This window comes from Petaurus breviceps, unplaced genomic scaffold (genome assembly GCF_028583685.1).
Source record: "Petaurus breviceps papuanus isolate PSGF00001 unplaced genomic scaffold, PetGlider_PUasm1.0 156, whole genome shotgun sequence".
NCBI classification, from domain to species: domain Eukaryota; kingdom Metazoa; phylum Chordata; class Mammalia; order Diprotodontia; family Petauridae; genus Petaurus; species Petaurus breviceps.
Genome location: NW_027185720.1, coordinates 103835 through 131459, shown reverse-complemented (window position 1 = coordinate 131459; position 27625 = coordinate 103835). Strand labels below are relative to the sequence as shown.

At 39.2% G+C, this 27625-nt stretch overlaps 1 protein-coding gene across 4 annotated transcripts in view; it reads right to left on the bottom strand.

Annotated features, from left to right (window-relative positions):
• Positions 1–27625, bottom strand: part of KCNMB4 (potassium calcium-activated channel subfamily M regulatory beta subunit 4) — a 94110-nt gene that overhangs the window by 58993 nt on the left and 7492 nt on the right. For 2 of the 4 annotated variants that reach the window (XM_069081928.1, XM_069081925.1), the window contains exons 2-3: positions 16900–17027; positions 13161–13274 (exon numbers count right to left, since the gene is read on the bottom strand). In XM_069081928.1, coding sequence (XP_068938029.1) covers positions 13161–13274; positions 16900–17027 — 242 coding nt within the window. The remainder of the gene's footprint in view (positions 1–13160; positions 13275–16899; positions 17028–27625) is intronic. The other 2 variants (XM_069081926.1, XM_069081927.1) reach the window with 1 other exon arrangement.

Sequence of the window (27625 nt, the reverse complement as noted above, 5' to 3'; positions counted from 1 at the left end):
GTAGACCAATAATTTTAAATGATCTCTCCTGGATCTATTTTCCAGGTTAGTGGTTTTTCCAATGAGATATTTCACATTGCCTTCTATTATTTCATTTGTTTGAGTCTGTTTTATAGTATCTTGATTTCTCATAAAGTCATAGCTTCCAATTGTTCCAATCCAATTTTGAAGAAATTATTCTCTTCAGTGAGTTTTTGAAATTCTTTTTCCATCTGGCAAATTTGGCTTTTTAAGGCATTCTTCTCCTCACTAGATTTTTGGGCCTCTTTCACCATTTGAGTTACTTTTTTTTTAAGGTATTATTTTCTGCAGTGTATTTTTGGGTCCCCTTTAGCAGGCTGTTGACTTGCTTTTCATGATTTTCTTGCATCATTCTCATTTCTCTTCCCAATTTTTCATCCACTTCTCTTACTTGATTTAAAAAATCCTTCTTGAGCTCCTCCATGGCCTGTAACCAATTCATATTTTTCTTGGAGGCTTTTGATGCAGGAGTTCTGACTTCATTGTCTTCCTCCCATTCCATGCCTTGATCCTTTTTGTCCCCCAGAAAGGATTCTATGGTCTGTTTGTGCTTCCTGTGCTTGCTCATATTGCCAGCCAATTACTTGACTTTTGACCTCTTTGCCATGGTAGAACTCTGCTTCCAGAATAGAGAGAGCTTTGTCCCAAATCACTGGGGTTTTCATAGCTGCTGGAACTATTAGGAGGGTGCCCTCTCTACAGCCCCCACAAGCTCTGGCTCACTGGCTACACACCCCAGGACCACCACCCAAGACCATGATACAAATCCAAGCAGGTCAAAGCAAGAGTTGTTACCCTCTAAATGGTCGCTTGGTCCCCCTACAATCTGCAGGCCTGGAGCTCCTGAGGCAGCGACATAGGCTCTTGCCCCAGGGGCAGGGGCCAGACTGCACTCTTCCGTCCCCCGCCCCATTCCAAAAGAGTTCCACAGTGACCTTTTACTTTGTCTTTGGCATTTATGGGTTGAGATGTCTAGAAACTGCCACAGCCCCTGGTGATTAACTCTCCTGAAGTCTGTTCAGGCTGCTGCTGGTTGGGGCAGCCATGGGGCCAGAACTGCACAGCATAAATGGGACTGTGCTTGACTCTCAGCTCAGTGCAATAGAATCTTCCTGTTTACCTGCCAGGCTGCCTTCAGTGAGGGATTTGTTTTTCTCTCTCTCTCTCTCTTTGTGGGTTCTGTAGCTCTAAAGTTTGTTTAGAGTCATTTTTTTACATGTATTGGAAGTGATCAGAGTGGGAGCTCATGCCAAGTTTGTGATTCTACTCTGCCATCTTGGCTCCACCCCCAAAAAGATCACTCTTTAAATAACAATTGCCAATTTTTAAGAAGATTCATACTGAATAAGAAACAGGAAATATTTGAAGGCTTCTAACAAATTACATTAAGAGGTCTTGAGCACCTAATATCTGGTACTAGGCACATAAATTTAAATGACAATTACTTTTCTTTAGATCTTTTGTCAATTCAATTAAAAAGTAGGTGGGGAGGTGCAAAATAACTGTAAACCATGAGTAGTTATTTATTGCATCTCTGAGACTTCAAATGTTAGAAGACATGCTGGACAAATAAGGCAACAAATTAAGCAACCTACTCCTGCACCCCAAATAACCAAGTACATCAGATATTTGGCACTTCAGAAAGCAAGAACCCTGTAAAGAACACTCCACCCCAGCTGTGAGCACTATGGCCCTTCCAAGTAGGATGTTTCTCCATGATCATTATTACCATTCTTGGAACTGAACTTGACAGCCAGGAAAATCAAATTCAGCATCTTTTAGATGGCATGCTCAATAAATTTGGAAATGATGCAAAGCTGGGAGGCAGGAAGCACTAATACACTGGAACAATAGTAAAAGTCCAAAAAGATATTAACTGATTAGAGCATTGGACTCAATCTAATAACATGAAATAGAGATAAATGTAAAGTCTTAAAAATGGATTAAGAAATCAAATTAACAAGTAGTTGCTGGGAGTGTATGGTTACACAGCCCATGGGGGTGCTAGTAAAACTGTCCTGTGACTGACACAATAAGAGTCTTTCAGCACTGACCAAGTCAAAGGCATTTCCTAATCTCTTCTCCCTGACTTGAATATAAGGAATGAAGGTAATTGGTAGCCAGTACCCTACCAGGCACCCAGTTAAGTAACTTAGTTTTGATGTGGGATTCTAGGAGGTAGACTGCTGAGGTAAGGGGAATTGTGAGCTATTGTAGTCAGTATCAATACAGGCATTTACAGCAACCTCTATGTCAGTCATAAAGGGTAGAGTTGAATGGAAACCTTCAGAATTACCCAGGCTAATGAAAAGAAAACACAATAAAATTGATAAACCTTCGCTCAATTTGATTTTAAAAAAGAAAAAAGCAATGGGTGGCTTGGTGGTGCAGTGAATAGAGCACTGGTCCTGGAGTCAGTAGGACCTGAGTTCAAATCCAGCCTAGACACTAGCTGTGAGACCTTAGGCAAGTCAACCCCAATTGCCCTACCTTCCCCCCTCCAAAAAAAATAAAATACAAAACACAATTGAGTAAACTGATTTTGGTTAAATATTTTATGGCAACTTGCATGAAGAAGAAGAGGAGGAGGGAAGAGAAGGAGGAGGAGGAGGAGAAAGAGAAGAAAGGGAAGGAGAAAAAGGAAAAAGAGGAGGAGAAGAAGCACTGAAACATTTTTTAGTGCACAGAAGAGAAAGAAGGTCAGAGGGAGATAGGATAACTTTAAAGCTGTGTTAAATTTTATTTTGCACTTAGAAATAAGCTGTACTTATTAGAGATACATGCTTTAATATATAAACTTTTTCTGTTATTTTTTTGCATATGAAAATGTTTGTTTGCTGATATTTGTCAAGTTCATAATAACAAAAAATAACAACTGTTAAAACCAATTTCTGCCAGACTGCTTTCTAGCTTTCCCAGTAACTTTCATCAAAATTGGTCCTTTAATAGGGTTTCCAAAGTGCTTTACAAATACCATCTTATTTGAACCCTTGCAACTTTGATTTCTACTGGATTATATATCACTAATATATTCCAGTGGTCATCCTTCTTACTTTTTTCATAATTTCCCTTAACATTATGGAAGCATATTTTTAAAAGACTCTTTCAGTTTCTCTAGAAATATCAAGGCATACTATTTCTCTTCGCCTAGAATCCTTTCTAATCTTTTCCCTTTAGGAAAGTTGGGGAAAATAAAGGTTAGAGCCTTCCTGTGAAAGTGAGTAGTGGCAGCTATGAGAGTGGTGTGGACCTGAGATGGCATAGTAACAGGAAGAAGTGCAGTGAGCTCCCATCCACAAACTCCTCCAAACAGAGCTAGAAAATGCACCAAACAGGAGGGTGGAGCCAAGATGGTGGCATAGAAGCAGAAAGTCTCTTGATTTTGTAATTCAGGAACTATCTGAATGACCATCTCAAAAACCTACAAAATATGACGCTAAACGAATTTTAGAGTTACAGAACCCACAGTGACAGAAAGAAACAAATCTCCCACTGAAAGCAGCCCAGCAAGCCAGCAGGAAGGGTCCATCACAGCATGCTGGGAGCCAAGCCCAGCCCTGCATAAGCCCAAGGTGGCCCCGACCAGCAGCGGCCAGAGCAGACTTCAGGGAGTGGATCACCAGCAGTTATCAAGGTTTCCAGAATTATCAACCCATAAATGCCAAAGACAAAGTGAGAGGTCAGTGTGGAACTCTGTTGGGACTTGGGGGGGGGGGGGGCGGGACAGAGGAGTGGGTCTGGCCCCTGGGCTAGATATGGAGAAAAGAAGAAGTTCAGAAGACAGCAGCAAAAGCAGTGATATGGATCAGACTTCTGGGGAAGCAAGGTCTCACTTCTAACATTTAGCCCAACCTTCAAAGGAATAACCGGGGTGGAAACACCAGACCAAATGGAGCCTCCAGTTCTGGTGCTCTGAGAAAACAGAGCTTTCCAGATGGCTGACAGAAGCTGATCTCTGAAGCACTGTACTAGTGCTCAGACCCAAACCCAGGTCAGGAACTTCCAAAGTTCAGACCAGGAGGGCAACAATCAGACTTTGCCCTGGATGAGATCACTCTGGGAGCACTGAAAGCTTGTGTGTCCCCAACCTGTCACTGAGCTCCTGGAATAACACAACACTCAATAAGCTACATAAACCACAACAGAACCAGCCCAGATCTTCCCTCCAGGAGTGTGCTGTTGTTCCATGTCTGATTCTTTGTGACCACGTGGACCACAGTACATCAGGCCCTTCCATTCTCTACTATCTCTTGAGCTTTGTCCAAGTGCATATACATTGTTTCCATGATACTACCTGTCTTTTTGCCTTCAAGGTCTTTCCTAATAAATCCCCTCTTCTCATCATGTGACCAAAGTATTCAAACTTCAGCTTCAGTATTTGACCTTCCAGCAAATAGCCTGAATTATTTTTAAGTATTGACTGATTTGATCTCCTTGCTGTCTAAGAGACTCTCAAAAGTCCGCTTACATAATTCAAAAGTGTCTATTTTGCAGTACTCAAGTTTTCCTAATAGTTCAATTCTCACAGTCATACATTGCTACTGGAAAACAACCATAGTTTTGACTATACAAAACTTTGTCAGCAAGGTGATGTCTCTGCTTTTTAGTATGCTGTCCAGATTTACCATAGTTTTTCTTCCAAGGAGAAGCACCATTTAATTTCATGGCTGCAGTCATCATCTGCAGTGATCTTTGAGCTCAAAAATAATAAATCTGACACTGCCTCCACTTCCTCTCCCTCTATTTGCTAGGAAGTAATGGGATCAGTTTTCAAGATCTTAGGTTTTTTTATGCTAAACTTCAAGTCAGTTTTTATACTCTCCTCCTTCACCCTCATCAAGAGGCTTCTTAATACCTTTTCACTTTCTGCTATCAGAGTAGTATCCTGCCTGCCATTTCACATGATTTGTACTCTGCATATAAGTTAAATAAATAAGGTGACAACTTATAGCCTTGTCACACTCCTTTTCCAATTAGTTCCATGTTCAGTTATAACTATTGCTTCTTGGGCCATAAATAGATTCCTCAAGAGACAAGTAAGATGATCTAGTACTCCCATCTCTTTGAGGACTTGGCCACATTTTGTTTTGATTCACACAATTAAACTCTTTACTGTAGTTAATGAAGCGGAAGCAGATGTTTTTTCTGGAACATTCTTACTTTCTCTATAATCCAGTAAATGCTGGTAATTTGGTCTCTAGTTCCTCTGCCTCTTTGAAAACCTGACTGATTTCCTGCTAATTTTCAGTTCACATATTGCTGATGCCTAGCTTGAAGACTCTTAAGTATAACCTTGCTGGCATAGGAAATGAGCACAATTGTTTGGTAATTTGAACATTCTTTCACATCTTTAGGATTTAACCCTTCTTTAGGACTGAGACATAAACTGACCTTTTCCAATCCAGTGGTCACTTTTGTGTTTTCCAAATTTGTTGGAATATTGAGCAAATCACTTTAGCAGAAGCATCTTTTAGTATTTTAAATAGCTTAGTTGGAATCCCATCACCTCCACTAACCTTACTGTAAGTAATGCTTCCTAAGGCCCATTTGACTCCATTCTCCAGAATGTTTGGCTCTAGATCAGTAATTACACCATAGTGGTTATCAGTGATATTAAAATCTTTCTTGTATAGTTCTTTTGTGTATTCTTGCCACCTCTTTTTAATCTCTTCTGCTTCAGTTAAATCTCTGGCATTTTTGTCTTTTATCGTGTCCATTTTTGCATGAAAGTTTCCCTTGATATCTCCCTGTTTCCCAGATGAAAAAATGGAAACCCAGACAACTTAAATGTCTTGCCCAATGTCACATAAGTAATAAGTGGCAGATATAGCATTTAAACAGAGGTCTTTTGATTCCAAATCCAGCTCTTTTTCTAGTTTGCTACACTAATATTTAACTTGTAATCAACTAAAATTCCCAAGACTTTTTCATATGATTAGTTGTTAATTCAAATTCTCCTATGCTCACAACACAATGGTATACTTATGAAGTTGATTGTTTGAATCTATATGCAGGGCTAACCATTTCATTTTTAATCAATTTAATCTTGCTAGCTTGGGTCCATTGTTCTAGGCTTTTGAGATCTTTTACAACCCAGTTCTATCAATCAATCAATATATGTTTTTTAAGGATCTAATCTGTGCTAAGGACTGTGTCGAGCTCTGGGGATATTTCTGTGACCCCATTTGGGGTTTACTTGACAAAGATATTAAAGTAATTTGAGATTTCCTCATACAGCTCATTTTATAGATAAAGAAACAAAGTCAAAAAGGGTTAAGAGACTTCCTAGGGCCATATTGCTAGGAAATGTCTGAGGCCATATTTGAATTCACAAAGATAAGTCTTATTGACTTCAGGCCCAGTGCTCTATGTACTTACATTACTCAACTGCCCAAAAAAGCTATATATAGGATAAACTGGAAATAATTAACCGAGAGAAGGCACTAGAATTAAGAGGTATTGAGAAAAGAAGGCTTCTTGTAGAAGATGGATTTCACTTAGGCCTTAAAGGAAGCCAGAGAAGCCAGCAGGTAGAGAGAAGGAGGGAGAGCTTTCTAGGCATGGGGGAGAGCCAGAAAAATGCCCAGAGATGAGGGAGTGTTGTTTGTGGAGGCCAATGTGAAAGGATAGAAGACAACATATTAAGTGTAGGAAGATGAGAAAAGTAGAGGGGATCTGGGTTATGGAAGGCTTTGAACAGCGACTAGAGGATTTTCTATTCCCTCAGAACTTTTGAAACCTCCTTTTCCAAAAGTTGATGAGAGCTGAGAACAAATCATGAACAAGGAAAGTATAGGTACTTTCATTTGCAGCTGTTTCTGGATCAAGATGGTTTGGATGAAAGTGATGTAGTCTCAAGGGATTTGATTGTAGGATCCAAGACTGCTTTGCGGAAGAGCAGCCCTGAAAGATGATGGCAACAAATACAAATCTTTAACCTTGGTGATGGAGGACAGTAGAGAGCTTAATCTGGTGGAAAACAACTGAGCAGGATTGGTAAACAGAAACAGATATAATCTGGAGCACAGACAATGGGTATCTGCCAGGCTTATTCTGGGTGCCTCTCCTCTGTTCCCTGCTTTCCACAGTGCCTAGGAAGAGAGATCAGTCTTGCTGTCTCCCTTTGTGGCTGACTAAGCCACACGTCTTTGGAAGATTTGTTGTAGTTGTTTTGGGCCTAAATTTGCTTTAATTCCTATGCTATTAAAATTGTGGCCAACTGTTAATCTGTATACTAGTGCTTGGATCCACAATTAAGGGGGTGATTAGGAAAAATCAGCAGATTGAAAACTGCTGTATTGCCAGTATCCTCTGAGAACTCATAGTCTAAAAGAAAATTTACTGATTTATTTGAACAGTGTCCCAATTTAGAAAGAAAATGCTTTCACCTTGATCTCTCTTTGCTACATGGCTGGGTCTAAAAGAAAACTACTCTCCTAGAAGAGACAGGGGGCATTTTTAGGGAAAAAGCCATGTTCCAAGGGAGGAGTGCATCCCAGGAAAACCTTCCCCATAAAAAGGTGGGAGAGGGTAAACGAGCTGAAAACTCAGTTGGCCTGTTTACTACCCTAGGAAGAACTGAAACACTTTGCATCTTCTACTGCCTAATATGTCTTTGTTCAAGTCACTGACTGGGACAGAGCCAAGGACCAAGACCTTGCATACAACTAAAGAGTTTCTTTCTCATTTATATCAATTTGTTCATTAATCAACACTCTTTGAATACAGTTGTTGAATCAGTTATGAATTCATTTTGAATCTTGCTTCAGACACCCAGGGCAAATCATTATACTCTCTCAATCCCAGTTTCTTCCTCTGTAAAATGGAAATAATCACAGCATTCTGAATGTGTTCTTCCCATTGAGCTTTAACTTAAGATACCAGAGATGTTTTGGCATGCACCATCATAGCTCTCTCTAGCGTTATGCTTGATGTGTCTTCTTAGAGAAGACCCATGTATTTGTAAATATCACTTTTGTCTACTGGTTCAATCTGACCTCGCCATTCAAACTCAGAGTCTTCAGTTCATTTTTTTCTTTGGCATATATTAAAAACTTTATACTTATTGAGTTCAAATGACATTTTGATATCACTTGAGGCAATTTACATGAGAGAGGGAAAATGAATGTGCTTTTAGATAGAATCATGATATGATTTGATGTCATCTATGTATATCAGCTGATTAATATGATGTGTCAATGTGACTCCCCTTTGAATTGAAAGTCATACTCAGTTTAATTCAAAAGAGATCATGATGGATAGGACTGGCCTAAATCATAACAGGCTTAAACTGTCTCTGTGAAAAATGCCACATTTTAAAATCTATCAGTTGTTCTGGACATTCCCATGTTGGCGGCGTGCTGCTGTTATTGCTATTAATACTTTAACTGGATCTATAATTTCAGTGGTATAGGCAGCCCCAGGTGACAACCTCCCACCAATGCAAACCAATTCCTTCTCTTTGAATTCCAAGGTCAGATTGAACCAATTTTGTCAATTGAACCAATAGACAAAAGTGATATTTACAAATACATGGGTCTTCTCTAAACAAGACACATCAAGCATAAAGCTAGAGAAAGCTATGATGGTGCATGCCAAAACGTCTCTGGTATCCTAAGATACAACTGACAGTCTTAGAGATTTTCCTGGGGCATGAAGAGATTAGGTAATTTGCTGAGGATCATGGAACTAATGTGCGTCACATGTGGAACTTGAAACTAGATCTCTTCAGCACTGAAGCATGGTCTCTAACTATCACACTATGCTGCCCGTTGTTGTTCACGACTGATATTATTACTATGACTGTTGTTGTAATTATAACATAAAAACTATTATTTTCATTTTGATTAAAGTAATTCAGATAGAAACAGTCCTGGAACAAGTCATTCTCTTGTTCCTGTTCATTTCCCATGGCTTGAAGATTATGAGCATTTGGTGTGATGATATCTGTTTAAAAAAAAAAAAAAGCTGTTCTCGGGTTGTTATGGGTACATTCTATGGGTAATTGTGGACAATAGTTTGATATGCAATACTTTTATTATTTATTCAGCAAGTTCTCAAATGTATATTGAGAATATAGTTATTTATTGTCTGTCAATTCATGAAAGATAGTGAGCTTCTAATGTTAAATCTAGCCACTGGGTCATAATTTGGTAGTGCTAAATTTTTGCTGATTGTGGTGAAGTATAGTTCCTTACATAGTACATACTGATCATTATTACTTTATTATTTTATAATTATCTAGCCCACATTTCTTTATCTTATACACAAAGATGTCATAAGAGACTAGCAAGTGCCTATCTGAAGCTGAGATGTATCATATCTACAGCATTCCCTTGATCTGCCAGACAATACATTAAAAAAGAAAATGAAGCTAGTTTGGCATAACTATTTTTTAGTGAAACTATTAGCACAGGTTCTATCCTAGAATCTACCCTAAAATTTTGTGAGGGATCGATGTTAAGCTTGCTAATCTCTGTTTTCCAATATCCACCTTTTTCTACTTTGGGACAAGTATTTTTAAGCACTCACTGTGTGCCAGGCACTATAAAATCAGGGCATTGGCTCTCTCTGGCCTTCTGGTACTCCTGCTGTTCTTCATGATTCCCAAAAGATTATCAAAGGCAGTTCTGCAGTCACAGGCACAAGTTCTTTAAAAATGCTTGGATATGTTTCATCTGGCCTGGAGCCTCCAACTTAGATAAAGCAGATATGTACTCTCTTATTATTTCAATGCATGGGTGTGCAAGGCTGAGGGGACAGCTGAAAATACAAGTAATAATAATGATGATGATGATAATAACTAACATTTATATATAGCACTTTAAGGTCTGCAAAGTGCTTTATGAAGATCTCAGATGGTTTTTATCATGAATAATGGATCCCTACAGAGGCCAAATATAAGACAGGGATTACTCTCTAGACCAAGGGTTCTGAACTTTTTTGTATCATGGACCACTTTTCAGAATAAAAAATTTTAAAGTATAAAATACATAGGATTGCAAAGGAAACCAATTATATTGAAATACAGTTGTCAACTTTTAAAAATATTTTTAAAAAACCAATTTCATGGTCCTTAGGTTAAGAAGTCCTGATTTTGATCACATAGTGCACCAAAGTGAAAAAACAAAGCAGATATTAACTGCAAAAGTAAGAAGGGGCTGAAAATTTTCATAGAATCATAGAACCTAAAATTTGGAAGACATTTGAAAGGTCATCTAATCCATACCATACTTTTTTTTTATTTTTTTTTTAAGCAATTGGGGTTAAGTAACTTGCTCAAGGTTACATGGCCAGTTATTATTTCTGGGTGTGGTGCTGAGTATCAGAGCCCGGATTTGATCCAGGTCATCCCAACACTGGAGCCGGTGCTCTTACTCGCTGAGCCACCTGGCCGCCCCAATCCATACCATACTTGATCCCATAAAAAACCCAAGAAGTGATTATCCAGCTTTTGGTTGAACAGGGGAACCTGTTAATTTCATAACTATGGAGAGTTATAATTGACAAAAAGTTTCTTCTTACATAAAGTATAAATCTAGCCATATGTCCCCATTTTTATATTTTGAAGCTGATTTTTTTTTTAAACCAAAATGGAAGGCCATATCCCGACTGAATGACATCTTAATAGAGCCCAACATTCAAGCCTACTGAGATCTTTTTTGGATTATAATCTTTCATGTAAAGTTTTAGCTATCCCTCACAACTTATGCCACCCGAGAATGTGTCAAATTTGCCTTTTATACCTTCATCTAAGACATTAAGAAAAATATTGAATAGAATAGGGCTAAGGAAAATTCCCTAGAGTACTCTCTTGGAACCTCCTCCAAGATGACCCTTTTGGTCCAGTTCAGCTGTTTTTCAGTTGTATCCAACTCTTTGCAACCCCATTTGGAGTTTTCTTGGCAAAGAGACTGCAGTGGTTTTCCATTTCCTTCTCCAGCTCACTTTATAGATGAGGAAACTGAGGCAAACAGGATTAAGTGACTTGCCCAGGGTCACACAGCTAGTAAGCTTCTGAGGCTAGATTTGAATTCGGGAAGTCTTCCTGACTCCAGAACCAACACTATACTGCATCACCTAGCTGCTCCAAGAAGGGGACTACCCCTTAATTGGATAAACCACATTTCCTGCTTAGTTAGACAAACAGCACACATCTCAGATCGAATAAAAGAGACCTAACTCTAGGTTCTTTATGATAGCACTTGACAGTATGGATTGTTTCATTTTTTTTTGAATTTGCACCCCCCAGCACCTAGCACAGCTCTTGGTACACTGTAGGTACTTAATTGTTGTTGATTAACTGAATGATCGTGAGGTACTCTAGAAACCTTCAGGATGCCAACATTTGCCAGATATAATATAGACCCTTAAGTTTCTCTGGAGATATCAAACTATAACTGAATACCATAATAAAGCTAATGCCGAATGACTTTTGACCTCATTCTAAAACATTACCCCTGTGTATTTGGAGGGTAAAGGGACTAAATCCTATGTAGGGTAGAAATGTTGAGCACACAGGGCACCTAGCAGAGATCTCTTATTTAAAGGGAGAATACAAACAGGGCTTAGGACACAGTTAATATTAAACTGTAGGCCATTTATATTACCTGGAGTCTGAAGAAGGTGTCACACTGACTGGACCTCACTCACCTCTCTTCTTTAATTTTCTCTGATTCAGGGTACATGTATGATTATGCACAGTATTTTTATCCTTAGCTATTGGAACCACTAAAATGTACCTCTCAAAGTTCCTGTCATTTCCATTTTATCAGCCAGTTGTCCCTTCTATAGTGGCCAGAATTAATTCCTTTAAGATAAATCTCAGAAAATCATACCAAATAACTTTTGTAATTACAGGTCTTATTTACTGTGATGATTACTAGGAGCTGCCTGGCTCCCTGGCCTTACTCTCCTGCTATGTCTAGGTGAGCCTCCTTATTTATCTCCCTTTAAGTGTTCATGCCTACTGACACTCTGAAGCTACCTCTTGCTCTGAATAAGAAGGACATAAGGAGCCCTTTACTCAGAAGGTGATTAGATCAATATCAAACATTTCTTTTGTAACTGTTGGCATTTCTCTTTGCTTCTCCTCGTGCTAACACCTTGGTCTGGAGTCCTGATCTTTTATACTTGCTGGTTTACCCTTTTCCTGAATGCTAGTTACCTCCGTCTTCTGACATATGTGCTTTTCCTACTTCCTACATGTTCTGCTGCTGACTCTATCTACTCTCACTCCAATTTGTGCTTGCCCTACTAGAAATTTGTCTGCTCTACCACTGGCCCATGATCACCCACATCCATATAAAGTCCTGTGTTCAGTTTAGGGGATCACATCTTAGGAAGGACATTGATAAGCTAGAAAGGAGACCAAACAGGATAGTAAAACACTCTGAGATAAGCCACATGTGGGTTAGTTGAGGGAACTGTAGATATTTAGCCTAAAGTAAGGATCACATGATCCTTCCTTTGAACATATGAAAGCTTACATGGGGAAAAGATATTAAAATTGTCCTACCTGGTCCCATGAGCAGCAAGAGGGAGTTTTGATTTTTCTAGCCTTCATCTCTTTGGTGAGATCCAGTTCCATGTCACCAATTGCTTGCTGGGTATTTCTATTTCAAACTCATCCCACACCAAATTCATTTGCCTTTTCCCCGTGCCCTCTTCCTAACTTCCCTATGTCTTTCAAGAGAACTCTCATTCTCCCAGTCACTCAGGTTCACAGCCTGCCAGTCCTCCTTGATTCTTTGCTCTCCCTCACTCTCCATATCCAAGACTGGTTAGTCGTATCCATTCCCTCTACACCACCTCTCCAGTAACCCTTCTCTTCTTTCCACTCACATAACCACCACTCTAACTCAGGTCTTATTCAATGGATGGGGGGAACAGGGAGAATACACCAGAGAGGATTAATTTAGGAGCCTTCTAATGGGTCTCCCTTCTCTAACCCACACGCTGTAGGGCTGCACACTGATGTTTCTAGAGCACAGGTCTGATCCTGTCACTCCCCTGCTGCAGATACAACAGTGCCTGTGGGATAAAACACAAACTCCTCCATTTGGCATTTTAAGCCCTTCACAATCTGGCTTTACCCTAATTTTCCATGGTGATAACACATTACTTCTTACACTCTGTACCTTCCAGCCAAACTGGTCTGCTTACTGTTCTCCATTTTCAGGCTCCACACCTTGGCACAGGCTGTCATGCCTTGAGCTTGGAATGTTCTCTCTCCTCCCCGCAGCTGCCATCTCCTGCAAGAGGCATTTCCTGATTCCCACAGCTGTCAGTGCTCATTCCCTGCCTGAAATGACTTTCTATTCATTTTATATTTACTTGTCTTTGTACATGCTATTAAGTAAGCTCATTCAGGGCAAGGATAGTAGAATTTTGATTTTTGCATTCATTTCCAGCACTTAACACAGTGTCACATAGCAGACACTTAACAAACATTTGTTGAATTTGACCTAGAAGTAGTCAATCAATAAATCTATCTGTGCTGGGTGCTAGAGATACAAAAACTGAAATAATCCTAATACTCAAGGAGCTCATATCCTAACAAGAAAGAACAGTATATAGGTAAGTATATAAAGAATAAATAAACATAAAGCTAATGAAAAAAAGGAGGAAAAAAATACAGGGGAGATGTGGAGAGTAGGTACTGGTAATTAGGAGAACCAAGAAAAATTTCCTGTAGAAGGTGGTATTTGAGGTTCATCTTGAAGGAAGGGTGGCATTCTAAGAGGCAGAGGTGAAAAGGAAGTAAGTTACAGGCATGGGACGCAACCAATGCAAAGACTGGAGACTAAGAACTGTGGATGAAAATCCTCTGTGGGGATGAGGAGTTGCAGTTGACAAAGACCAATTAGGAGAACTATGCAGCAGTCCTAGCAAGATGTAATGAGGACCTGAACTAAAGTGAGGGATGTGTGAGTGGAGAGAAGGGGTTGAATGATGGAGCAATTGTGGAAGTAGAAATGACAAAATTAGGCAACAACTGTATATGTGCGGTGAAGGAGAGTGAGCAGTTTAAGATGATGTCAAGGTTATGAACCTAGGAAAAGGAAAGAAAGGTGGTACTCTGACAGAGAAGGGAAGTGTAGAAGATGGAGAGAAGGCAGTGTCCAATAGACAATGGGTGAAGTGCAAGTGAAGCTGGGGCTCTGACTGGATATATAGATCTATGAGCCATCTGCAGAGAGATGATAGTTAAACCCTTGGGAGGTATGAATCTTCCAAATGAGAGGAGGAAGAGAGAGGGAGGGAAAGGAAGAGAGAGAAAGTGAGCAAGAGAGAAGAAGGGAGAGGAGGAGGAAAGAGAGTGAGAAGGGGAGAAAGGGGAAGTGAGAAAGGGAGAAAGAGAGCAAGACAGAGAGGAGAAGGAAGAAGAGGAGGAGGAGGAGGAAGAAGAGGAGGAGGAGGAGGAAGAAGAGGAGGAGGAGAAGGAGGAGGAGGAGGAGAGAAAGAGGCCTAGGCTAGGAGCCATAGGTAAAAGTTCAAGAGAGGCAAGTTTTGGCTTAATGTTAAGAAAAATTTTCTAATAACTATAGTTACCCAAAAGCAGAATGAGTTACCTCAAATGGAAGTGGGTTCCTTTTTACAGGAGGTCTCAATCAAAGACCAAACAATCACTTATGGGTTATATTGTAGAGGGGACTGTTATTCAGGCCTGGATTGAAACCAATGACTTCTGAGCTCCCTTCCAACTCTGAGAATCCATGATTCCATGAATACTCATTGAGCTCTATCTTACAAGGTAGTTATAAAGGTGTTGTAAACTTTAAAGTGATACCTAAATATGAGCTATTATATAATAAATAATAATGTGAGCTATAGTAATATGTTATGTTGAATGATTGTGAGGTACTCTAGATCTAGATCAAAATAATGAAAATATAACTAATAATAATATAATAAATATGAGCTGTAAAGTATTCATTTTATCACAGAGTTAAGATTTCAAACCTAACCTAATGCAACCACTTCATTTTATAAAGGAAGAAAATGATATCCTAGGTGACCTGGCTGATAAGTGACAGCGCTATTACAAGAGCCTATATGTCCAGATTTCAGTGTTCTTCACATCACAGTACCATGACTACCTCCCACTGGCACTGTGGTCCTTTACTCTATGTGTAAACCAATATTTACTGAGAGCTCGTCAGAGCAGAAAAGATAAGTTTTGAAGCTGGCTAAAGCTAATTCCTTTTAGCCTTCTGATGTCAATATGGATTTCAAGGAAAACTATAACCAAGCATTGTCTTCTTAAGACAGAATTCAGTCTAGTTTTCATTTCCTGTTTGTTGATGTTGCCAGACTGTGGAGCACTGGAGTACAGATCATCTCTCTTCTCCAAAAAGTGCCTTTTCATTTTGTGGCCACATTTTGCCTACAGAAAAGGATATGCCCTAACCTGGAATAGCAAAAAAATAGAAGCTATTTCTAATTTATTTCACTCACTGTAGATCTGATCCACAGGAAAATATTTCTATTTCTTAAGGAATATCAATTTCTTATAATGAAACATTTGACTTCCTCAAAAAGAAAATGTGAATTCTTCCTTTTGCATCTCCAGACAAACCTTTCCCAACAGAATGGAAAGCAGTTATACTGCTTCCTAGACAAAAAGGAAAGGGTTTCTGTCAAAGCTCTCCTCCTAATGAAATTATTTATTAAAGATTATCATAAATTATTTTCAATTATTTTCACATATTTTCAATTGCTATAAATTCCATAAGGGATGTGGTGAAATTTTTCAAAAAGACCTTAATAATATTCATTAAGATCAGAGACCTTAGATTGACAGTTGGTTGGCTGGGCCCTCAGTTTTCTGATCAGACCCTGAGTTTCAGAACATAAGGCAACCTGTCAGAAGTTACACAATTAATAAGTATCAGATTCAAGATTTGAATGAAGGTCCTCTTGACCTTCAACATCATGTTCAGTGATCTTTCTATTATAGCAAAAAAAATTAAAATAAATTTAAAAATCATTTTATTATAGTAGTAGTTATAGTGGTAATAGCATTAATAGTGGTAGTGGTAGTAATAGTAAGCAGTAATATGGTGGTTTTAGATTGGCAAAGTGCTTTTAGAGAATATCATGCTATCCTCACAGCAACACTTGGAGGTAAGTGCTATTATTATATCCATTTTACAGTTGAGAAAACTGAGGAAAATTGTGGTCAAGTGACTTGCCCAGAGTTACACAGCTACTAAGTGTCTGAGGCTGCATTTGATTTTAGGTCTTACTGACTGCAGGTCCACCTGGTGCACAACCTAGTTGTCTAAAGTAAGAGACATCATCAATTTATGTTAATAATCAAAATAGGGGGCGGCTAGGTGGCACAGTGAATAGAGTACTGGCCCTGGAGTCAGGAGGACCTGAGTTCAAATCTGGCCTCAGACACTTAACAAAAAAAACTAGCCTTGTGACCTTGGGCAAGTCACTTAACCCCAACTTCCCTCCAAAAAGCAAAAAAAAAAAAAATGAAAATAATATTTTGATCAAGTATATGTGACCACTGAAGTCTTAAACCAATGGAAATTATCCAAGCAGAACATTAGCTCTGGCAGGTCTTTCTATGCTGGAAAAGTTTTGAATATGGGTGCAATGACAGACTACATTTATTACCTAAGGACCAGTCCAACTAAATTTCAAAGATGTCGGCCATACAACAATGACTCTTTCAACTGAAGCAGCTCGTAATGATGGTCTGCCCAGTCAAGGAGAGCTTGGGATCTATGTCAATGAGCCTCACCCCAACAAAATCAAGAAGCTTGCAGCACCACTGAAATAAGGGAGGACATAATCTATATGGGCACAAATGAGTATCATGGACGAAAATGTTTAGACATAAACACATCAATGTGAACTTACCTCTGATACTGATTAAAATAGCAAGTGAATGGCTGAGAACCAATTTCATCTTCCCAGTACTGTTGCCAAGTCATGACACTTTCCAAATTCTTCTGGTTTTCTCTTTCGCAAGGAGGGATATATGAGCACTAGCAAAACAGAATACAGGAAGTAAAATTAGCACTTTGCATGACATTACAAGATGTGGAAAAGATCCAAACTTTTACTAGAGAGGGAATACCACAAATATAGTGGATCTAATTAATTTTAGTTACCATAAAATTAAATTTTATTTTAAAATTCCAAGTTAAAGCGATTACAGAAATGTACACATGTAAATTACACGTCCCTCAGCCTACAGGAATAAGGGCACTACCCTAAAAAATTGATAACAATATAAGAGGAAAAAAAAAACCCATACTCTTTGAAAGGCAGAGTGTTATAGGTTCAGATAGTGATTCTGGGCAAACCCCTTCTTCCTAAATATTAATGAGAAAACTGGACTTAGATGACCCCTAGATCCCTTCTAGCTCTCAATCTATGGTTTTGTGGTTAACCGGGGGACGATTAGCCAGAGATGACGGCAAAAAAAGCTCAACCCCATCCCTTTTTCCTCTATAAGGATAATGATATGTTACTATATGTTACTCTTTCTGCACATCACTGTTCACATATACTCTAAGTACACAGTTGTACTCATATTCCTATTTTTTTCTGTCTTATTAGACCTAATCAATAGAATACTTTTTCACAATGGAATATTATTTGTAGTCTATGGGAAGATACTCGTTCGCTGAATATATAATCTCAAAGAGTTTTCTCAAAATATACCTTCTTCTAGACATATCTCTAATAAGGTATGTTCTCTGAAAGGGTTCCATATCATCCCCTGCTAGTTTCTCCTTCACTGTGGTCTCATGAAGAGATAACCCTTTTCCTTGCTCCTCCTGCCCTACCTGGACCCTTCATCCCAACCTCACCAGGCTTCCCCAGATTGTCCCTACTTCCATTCTTATTCCCTTTTTCTAAGTATTACTTCCTTCCTGGATGACAAATCTACTCATGGTGCTCCCTCATCCTCAAAAAGTCTTGCTTGCACATACCAAAGTTTGTTCAGCCATTCTCAATCAATAAACGCCTCCCAAGTTTCTAGTTCTTTGCCACTATAAAATGAGCTGCAAGAAATATTTTTATATGTATAGGCCTTTTTCCTCTTTTATTAATCTCTGAAGTATGGACATAGTAGGTAGACTGCTGGACCAAAAGACATGTAGAGTATAGTAACTTTTGGAGTATATTTCCCGATTGCTTTAGAAAATGGCTGGATCAATTCACAGCCTCAACAATAGTTCATTAACATGTCTGTATTCCCATAGCCCCTGCAACATTTGTCAATTTCTTTCTTGGTCAAGTGCCAATCTGATGGGTGTGAGGTTGCTTTAATTTGCATTTCTCTAATCATTAGTGATTTGTAGTGTTTTTTCATATGGCTATTGATAGCTTGAGTCCTTTCAAAACAGTTTATATCATTTGATGGGATCTATCCCTTTCTAACTCTGTTGCAAGTTTAAATAAGGAAAGCTAGAATAAATGACACTTGTATAGATATTACCCAAGCAAAACACGTAGACATTTTTGTATTGAGCACTCACGATGTATGAAACGCTCGGTGGTGCTGTGCACATTGAGATTTCAGAAGAGATAAATGAAATATTATTCTTGCCCTTAAAACATTCACAAGTTTAGAGGGTGATAAAGGCGAGGCTCTAACATAGCACCCTCTTAATTCAGAGTCAATGCTGGGCTGAAATGAGGTACTCACAAGTCATTTAACAAAAAACAAAGGAGATTTACTTTGCCCTAAAACAGCGAGAACATGCAACAAGTTCACAATAGCACTTAGTTTTTCTGAATGCAGCCTTATCTTCACCTATAACCTGGCCTGGTCAGTAGGTTATCAGGGTTATTCTCATGGTCTTAGTCACCCATCAAGTCTTAAAAGTACGGAGTCTGCATGGCTGGGACTTTTTATGTCCCTGGATGACCAGGAAGCCAGAGCCAATCAGGTTCTGGGAGAAGCTTTATCCTATCAACATACCACTCCTTAGTGGCAAAGTCCTAAGGATCTACTAGAGCATGGTGTCAAACTCAAATCGAAATGTATCCCTGTGGACTTCATATTGACTTAGAAAAACCACAAATTAATATGGTCTATGTTGTACCGTATTTTTAACTATTTTGTTAAATTTTTTCCAATTACATTTTAATCTGGTTTGGGCCATATTTGGGAGTTTTGCTGGCAGTGAGTTTAATACTTCTGTTCTACAGGACACTGCACTCTTTAAATGCTTATAGGGTTTTTTATTGGACAGTCCTCCTAGCATGGGTAGTACAGAATGTAAAAAGGAGGAAAAGGAAAGTCCCCTCCTCCCCTCAATGTGGTAAATACACATCCATCATAGCTAAATATCATTAATTTCACTTGTGAGACAATGACCTCCCAGCAATAGTACCTCTTGTTCCCCCAAGTCCTTTCTGAGAAGAAGTTCCCTGAATCATCTCAGAGGAAAGGAGGCCAGCCAACTGAGTTACTTCTGGGTCTGAGTTACTTCTCCTTCTGAATGGGTATATGGAGCCTTCTGAAAAGGCAAGGACCTTGAGACCAGGGCACCTCTGCACTGGGGAAGGAAGCACCAAGGAATCTCAACCAGAATTCTGTCCAAAACCAGTTTTTTTTTCTTATCAGACAAGTCTTTCTGAATATGGGATCCAAGAAATCATTAGATGAGGACCTTTCCCCTTTCCATAGTTACACTGATGTGTCATAAACAAGGCTTCTGGGACATAAGATATATGACTTGGGCAGACACATAATGATGCAGCTGTTGATCAGAAAGGGCAAAACTCTTGCCCTGAGATAGGAGAGCATCTATCTGGGGAAAGGCTGAGAGTCACTTGGGTTAGAAATAGCTGTCTTGCCCTCAGAGGGGCTATGGCTAGTACAGCATGGCATCATCACCCAAATGTCCAAATTGACACTGGATCAATTTCTAGAACATCTGTTGTTCTTGTAATGCTTCCAGCTTGGTTGTTTAGCACCTATCTCTAATGGGTGCTAACATGCCCCCAAAATAACTGATTACAATGGGAAGTATTTGCAAAATTCCTCCATTGGTCCTGACCTCAATGGGGAGACAGCCTTTGTTTGTCTAGTGCTATGCTGTTCAGGCCACAGACGACTTGGCCAGACACATAGCTACAGCCCAGAAATTCTCTGCCTAAAATACGTGGCAATGTGAAGGAAAATTTAGGTAGCCTTGGAGAAGGATGACAAAGACATATTGGACTCTTTTCCAAGTGAAAGAAAACTATTCCTGACTTGTTTTACCCACAGGAATAGAGAGGGGGAAAAAGCATTGGCAAGGTTGATTGATAGACCCATACTACTAACCCTGGGTCAAATCCCTGTAACCTACTGTAATCCTTCCAGAGATGAAGATCAGCAACTTGTCTGTCTTACAAGTCTCATACAGTTAGGTGCCCAGGGCAGTGATAGGATAAATGCCTTACCAAAAGTGACACAGCAGCATGCATCAGAGGGAGGACTTGACCCTTCTTCCACTGCATCATGTCACCTCTCCACTTTAAAATCCTATCTCAATTTTGTAAAGATAACATAGTATTGAAAATAAAACACATTTGCCTTTGCATCTTAGGGGTGGTTCTCCAAAGCACGCATAAAGGAAGCTGAATGGTGGTGGGCAAAGGAGGGTCTAGACATGGTGGGAGGAGCAAGAAGTACTGCAGCACCTGCTCCAGGAGAAGTGTGACGGGGTAAAGAAGGGCCTGCCAGTGCTAGGGAGGAGGCTCAGCTCTTCAGCATCAACCGGGAGAAGCCAGGTCTCCATGTGGACAGAAAGATGGGAAGGAGCACAAGAGCATAATGTGCTGATGCTGATAAAAGCATAGACATTGGCATAGATTTTTATTATTTCCTGAGGATGCTTTACTGATGTGAATCAGTTGCCAAAATGAGGACCTCCCAAAGACTGGGAACCCACCTTGGCTAGCAACCTGATCTCCTTATGACATCTATAGCTTGAGACAGGATTCTGGAGAGGCATTGTGAGGAAGTCTAATTCTATTGCTGCAAATAGCAGCCCAGCATGGAAGGAGGAAGGGAGAGGCATTGGATCAGTGATTTCATTTGTATAGAGAACTTCTGATCAGAAAACTCCTTCAACAATGCAAGAATTGATCCTACTCAGCAACTTAGTTTTAGTTGCCCAGTGCACTGAGAAATTAAAAAATTTACTCAGGTACTGTAATGGGAATGTAAATTTGTAAGATCTTCCCTGCCCCTAGGCTAAAGTGCACCTGGAGCCTGGGGTGGGAGGCTTGTTTTTCAGTAGATAATTCTTGATTGGTCAGTGAGTCAATAAGGTTGTTACATTCTCTGAGCCAGGAGAAGGCTATATAAGCCCTGATGTGTAGCTTTGTTTTGGGGCTCACTTTGAGATGTGTTCTGTGATTTGATATGGATTCTGGGAAGCTGTTGTCCTGAGCCCCCCGGCTTTGAAAAAACCCAGATGTTGATTTGGTATGGATGTAATGGCTGGACAGTTTGGAAAGCTGTCTACTTGATCTGTTTCTGTCTCGATAATTCTGCCTGTATACTTTGAAGTTCGGGATGCTGACCTTTTTTCCCTGAGCAAGGTAAATGATATATGTTTGACTGATTAAAGTAAGCTTGTTAACCCATTTTGAGTTGCTTTCCTTTATCAAAGCAGATCCAAGAACCTGCGGTGGCAGTAAACCCTGAGGACGCTTGGGGTGCTTGCTGCTACAGGTACACACAATCAGTATATATGTATCAGAGATGGGTTGTGAACTTTAGGTCTCTATTCTTATAACAAAGACAGAATCACAGAGGAAGAAGGAGAATATCTACCAACATGCCCTCACTCTTTTTCCTCTAAGTTTTCTCTAAATCCCTTGTTTTTTCCAAGCTCCTCAAGAATCCTTTGATGTTTATCCTTGCTCCCTTTGTACGCCACAAATAGTGACTTATGACTTATTACCTTTATAGATCCAAAATTTGGCAATAAAACTTGAATGACACATTATCTGAGTGTTCTAAGCCCTTTGTAGGAAGACACCTGAAAATAAATGCCATGGTAGTAAAGCATAGTAGAAAAGACTAGTGTGAATCAAAATGCCACACTACTAGCAAGTAAATTCTCTGTCATTAGTCTGCCTGAACTGGAATGGGAACTGTCTCCTTTGAAAAAATGGAGGAAGGCTTCTGCTGCACAAGGGTGAGGTGATATACTACATTCATTTGCTTTCCTAATTCATTCTCTGAAAGGTGGATTAAGAGCTTTTTGGCTGGCCTTTGGGCCTTTATTTGGCTAGCTGGTCAGTCTCTGATGCCATCGATGCAATTTCAGTTGGGCTTATTTATGGGCACATTGCCCTTGTTGAGAACAGTAAGGATTTTCTCAGGAGAAACTTCTGCATTTTATATCTAACCTTTCCTATTTTCCATTTGGCAATGGTCATATTCATTAACTTCTAATCATATTAGTATCTTGGGAGTACATCTACAAAATACCTCTTCATAGTAACGTGACTGCCTGAAATTTAAGGAAATCGTCTTCTTAAGAAAAAAAAAGTTAGGTGGGAAGTATGTAACTTTCTATTCTAAAAGAGTACCTTAAAATATTCTGAATATGCATTAGTGAACAAAGCTAATTCTTTTAAGTAAGTACATTTGGATAACATAAGGTAAGCTTCTAGGAGTTTAATTAGACAAGATATAACTGTCATTTGAAGCACGAGTTGAATGATGTGTCTACATCTTCATTTTTTAAAAATTTGAATCTAACAAGTTTCAGAATACAATCTCTTCTCCTCTGAAGTTCATTCTATCAAAACTTATTGCCTAATCCCAAACATGGTGACTGTTGTCTACTGGTCTCTGAGTCATTCTTCCACCTTTCTCACGGAGCCCAAAACTTGACTCATCGTCCTTTTCTTTTCCCCCAACTTCTTTCCTTAAATTAGGGTACCTGAATAAGCATGTCATGCTCCCTCAAACACCCGAGCCTCCCTCTTCCTCAATTTACTAATTTCCTATGTCTTCCTCTTTCGTTCCCTTCAGCCACAGGCAAGAATTGTCACATGCTAGATCTCCCCATCATCCGTGAGCATACTCCTTCCATGACTTCAATGTCTGACATTCCCTAGACTGGAAGCTCCTCCAGGGAAGGGATTGTCTTTTGGCTTTCTTTGTAGCCCTAATGCTGGGCACGGTGCTTGTCACTACACTACTCACACACACATTGATAAATGCTTAATGACTGACTAATCTTATCATTCCATCTATTCCTATGCCTTACCCCACCTAAATGTATTCTTTATTTCCACCATGACTTCCTAACCCTCCATCAGGTCTGTACTTTCTTAGCCCATTATTCCTAGTCTGATGTCACTACTCTCCCTTTCCAGTCTCAGTCCTATTGCTAACATGTTCAATTCCACGTGGTCCTTTACTCTTGAAACTCTTGTCCCTTTATTGCATTATCATTTATTCCTACTCAGTAGATGAAGATTCAGTCTCTCCCCTGAGCTCTGGTTCCACACTCCACACCCCACACCACCAACTGCTTATTGGACATTTCAAACTGGATGTCCCAAAGATCTCAAATTCATTATTTCTAAAACAAAACATATTTTTCCTACAAAACCTGCTTTTCTTCTGACTTTTTCTGTTTCTATTAAGGGCACAAGTTTGGTGTTATCTTTGATTTTTCACTCATCCACATCTCATCTACCCAATCAGCTAAAAAATACCTTGCCATTTCTACCTTGAATCTGTCATTTCCTCACTACTCACAAAGCTACCACCTTAATTCAGGCCCACGTCACTTTTCGCTGGGGCTACTACAGTGGCCGCCTATTTGGAATCCCTGCCTGATTTTCTGCACATAACTGCTAAAGTGATTTTTCTTTAAATACAAGTCTGACCATGTTACTCTCTCCTCAATAAACTACAGTCTCTTAAACTGCTTTTTAGATAACATAGAAATTCTTTTGGTTGGTTTGTCTGGCACGTAATAGTCCCTTAAAAATGTTTACTGGGGCAGTTAGGTGGCACAATGAATGGAGCACTGGCCTTGGAATCAGGAGGACCTGAGTTCAAATCTGGCCTCAGATACTTGACACACTTACTAGCTGTGTGACCTTGGGCAAGTCACTTAACCCCAATTGCCTTGCCTTCCCCGCTTCAAAAAAACAAGTTTATTAATTGATTAAAATCCTTTACTGCCTGGCTCAACCCACCTTTACAATCTCATTATAAATTACTTTCCTTTTTGTACTTAATGATCTAGCCAAAATGGCCTTCCAGCTGTCCTCACACAAGGCACTCCTTATTTCCTATCTCTGTGTCCAGCCCCATGTTTGAAATGTACTGCCTCCTCAACTCCACCTCAGAATTCCTTATTCCCTTCATGATTCAGCTCCAATACTACCTTGCACACAAAGCCTTTCCCTGATCCCCCCACCTACTAGTTCTCTCCCTCCCTTAAACTAACATTTATTTGTATTTATTCAATAGATACTTACATATTCTGTACATATTGTCTCCCCAAATAATATTTAAACTCATTGAGAAAAGGAACTCTTTTAGTCAGTTAATAGACCCCTATTTACCACTTATTATATGAAAGGCATTGTGCAAATATATGTAGAAAGAAAAATAATCCCTACCCTTGAGGAGTTTACATTGTAGCAGAGGAAGGCAACATATACAAATAAGTTGAAAAGGAAGAGGAGGTACCCAATTCCCGGTTACAGTACAGACAGCGAGTTGAGGGGCGGCCAGGTGGCTCAGTGAGTAAGAGCACCGGCTCCAGTGTCGGGATGACCTGGATCAAATCCAGGCTCAGATACTCAGCACCACACCCAGAAATAATAACTGGCCGTGTAACCTTGAGCAAGTTACTTAACCCCAATTGCTTTAAAAAAAAAAAAAAGCGAGTTGAAAGTGCACCCTGGAGATGAATGAAGTATAGCTGACCTGGGTACCTTCCTTAAAGTCCTAGAAAGGAACTTTAATCAGAGGGAGAGGCTTCAGTGTGTGGATTTCGGGGCTGGAGGGAGCTTCCAGAACTATGAGGTTTCTGGGGCACAGTGAAGGAAGCTAGGAGTACAGCCTAGAAAGGAATAAATGTTCGTTTTTGTCTGTATTTCTAGGACCATTTATTAATCATGCTTGTTTCTTGATTGGATGATTTAGTCAGTCAGAGTAAAGCTGCCTCAGTTATGTGCTTCCCCATTTCACTTTTTATTTCTCCTGATTTGGTATTTTTAATCTTTGTTCTATTCAGTTATTAGCCTGATTGTACACAGATAACAGATTCAGAAAAAACAAAAATCTCTCACATTGGGAACTAGCCATTTCTTGTCTGCTAAAATATAATCAATTTTGATTTTGTGATGTTATTTGGTGATTTTCATATCCAATACCTCTTTACTCTTATCAAACCATTCATGATATGGAGACATGAGGTTTCTATACAGCCTTTAAAGACTTTGGTCTCTCATTTCTTGCTTCCAAACCATATTTTCAAAGATATTTTTTGTTATCCTTCCAATTTGCAATAAAGTTTCCAAGTATCAAAGGGTATGTTGATTTAATTTTTAGGGTTTTATAAAATTTTATAAAATTCTTCATATAATTTTTCCATTTTCTGCAATAGATCTTGTGGCACATCAGTTACAGTTATTTTTACAGGGGGGAAGGGTCTTTTGGCAAATGCTTTATGATAAGCAATGTAACATGAAATGACCAAGTGTTCCATGAAATATTTCTTGTCATCTCTGGATGCACAATAAAACCAACTCAACCAGTTCCTTTATTTCCCTCTCCAAGGAGAATCTGTGAGCCAGCCTTCCACTTACATGCAACTTCCTTTTGTCTTTAGATTTCAATAAGAGAGAATGTAAATGTTGATAGGTTTAGTTCCTCTAGGAGTATTTCTATCTATTGGTCATACAAGTGAGTATAATTTTATATTTTTCCATGTTTTGTGGGTGTTTTATGTGAACCTCTAGGTCCTGAAGCATGACCCTTTGACTGAATCCAAACTTCACAGAATAAATCCCCTTAATAAAAGAATTTGTTTTGTAAAACTTGGACTCGGTCAAAATATCATACCTAAGGCTCTAGAGGGCCACATGTGACCTCAAGGATGCAGGTTCCCTGCCCCAAATTGGATAGCTGATAGACCTTAAACCTGTTATAGATGAGTGTTGCTGATGAATTTCTACATAAATATAAGAAGTAAATGCATAACACTGAATCTTTCAGCAACCTCTAGTGTCTGCCAATAAGTCTGCAAATATCTACCCAGCTTAATTAGCAATGATTAAAAAAAAAAGACTGACACCAGTAGGTTCCCACAAATAAGTCACAAGAAGATATGAATTGAGTGCCAGCCCTGACATAAGGAAAATCTGGGTTCCTGCTTTAGACACTTCTGGTTGTATTACCATGGGCAAGTCACCTAATCTCTCTGATCCTCAGTTTCCTCATCTATAAAAGGGGAAATCCTAGTGAAATAACCGATATAAAGAACTTTATAAGGGTATTTAAAAGCAATATAAATTTCAAGTATTTTTAAATAACTATAAAAAGCTCTACTTTAGGGAGCGGCCAGGTGGCTCAGCAAGTAATAGCACAGGCTCCAGTGTTGGGATGACCTGGAGATCGAATCCCGGGCTCAGACACTCAGCACCACACCCAGAAATAACTGGCCCTGTAACCTTGAGCAAGTTACTTAACCCTGATTGCTTAAAAAAAAAAAAAAGCTCTACTTTAAAAGTTCTAATCAATATTTGAATATTAATTACGCGTCCCCCTAAAGTGTTTGCATAATATGGTAGTTGTTATAGACCTGAGTGACAAAAGAAAACCAGTTTAAAGCTAGTTAAGCTCAAGACACCAATTTTTTGCATGCCTCAGTGCTGTGATCCATGATGTTATCAGTGTGTTAACTCCCTCTAATGGTGCAGATGACAACTTATTTCTGCCAACTCATTCCATGCAATCTTTGTCAGTCTCCCCCAGGAAATCTTCCATAGATGATCCTCCATCCACCTAATGTGCTAGGGAACTTTCTCTGGCTCTTTTAACATTGTGTGGATGCCAGTGGAGCATGTAAGACTGTTCCCCTGTTAACCTGTGTCCTCAACTACATAGCCTCTTTTCCAGTTACCTGTGTTTCTGATGAAATTCTTTATGATTCTTTACCTGTGTAATTCTTCATTAGTACTTGTTACCACCTACTCCATTGTCCATTATTAGGTGATCTGCAATTTTAATTCTTCAAAAGTGTTTATCTGATTCTTTTCAGAGTCTTTGAAAAATTCTTAGCATTCAATTTGTTCAAAGAGTTGAAGAGATCTAATTAACTTGACTGCTACTAACTCACTGTGGGGACAGTCACACTAAAAATATAATACAGTTTATTTGGATTCCCTTCCAACAATTTTCTCTGTTAAATGATACTCATGTTGATCACTTTGAAAATCTAATCTAAATTGTGGATTAATTCAAAGCAAATTAATTTTCACAATGACAAAAGAAAATGCTTTAGTCATTTTTGCTTGAGTAGGAAGAAGTAGGAAAACCCAACTTCGATACACGGCAATTTGATGCATTCAAGGTGAACTACAAACC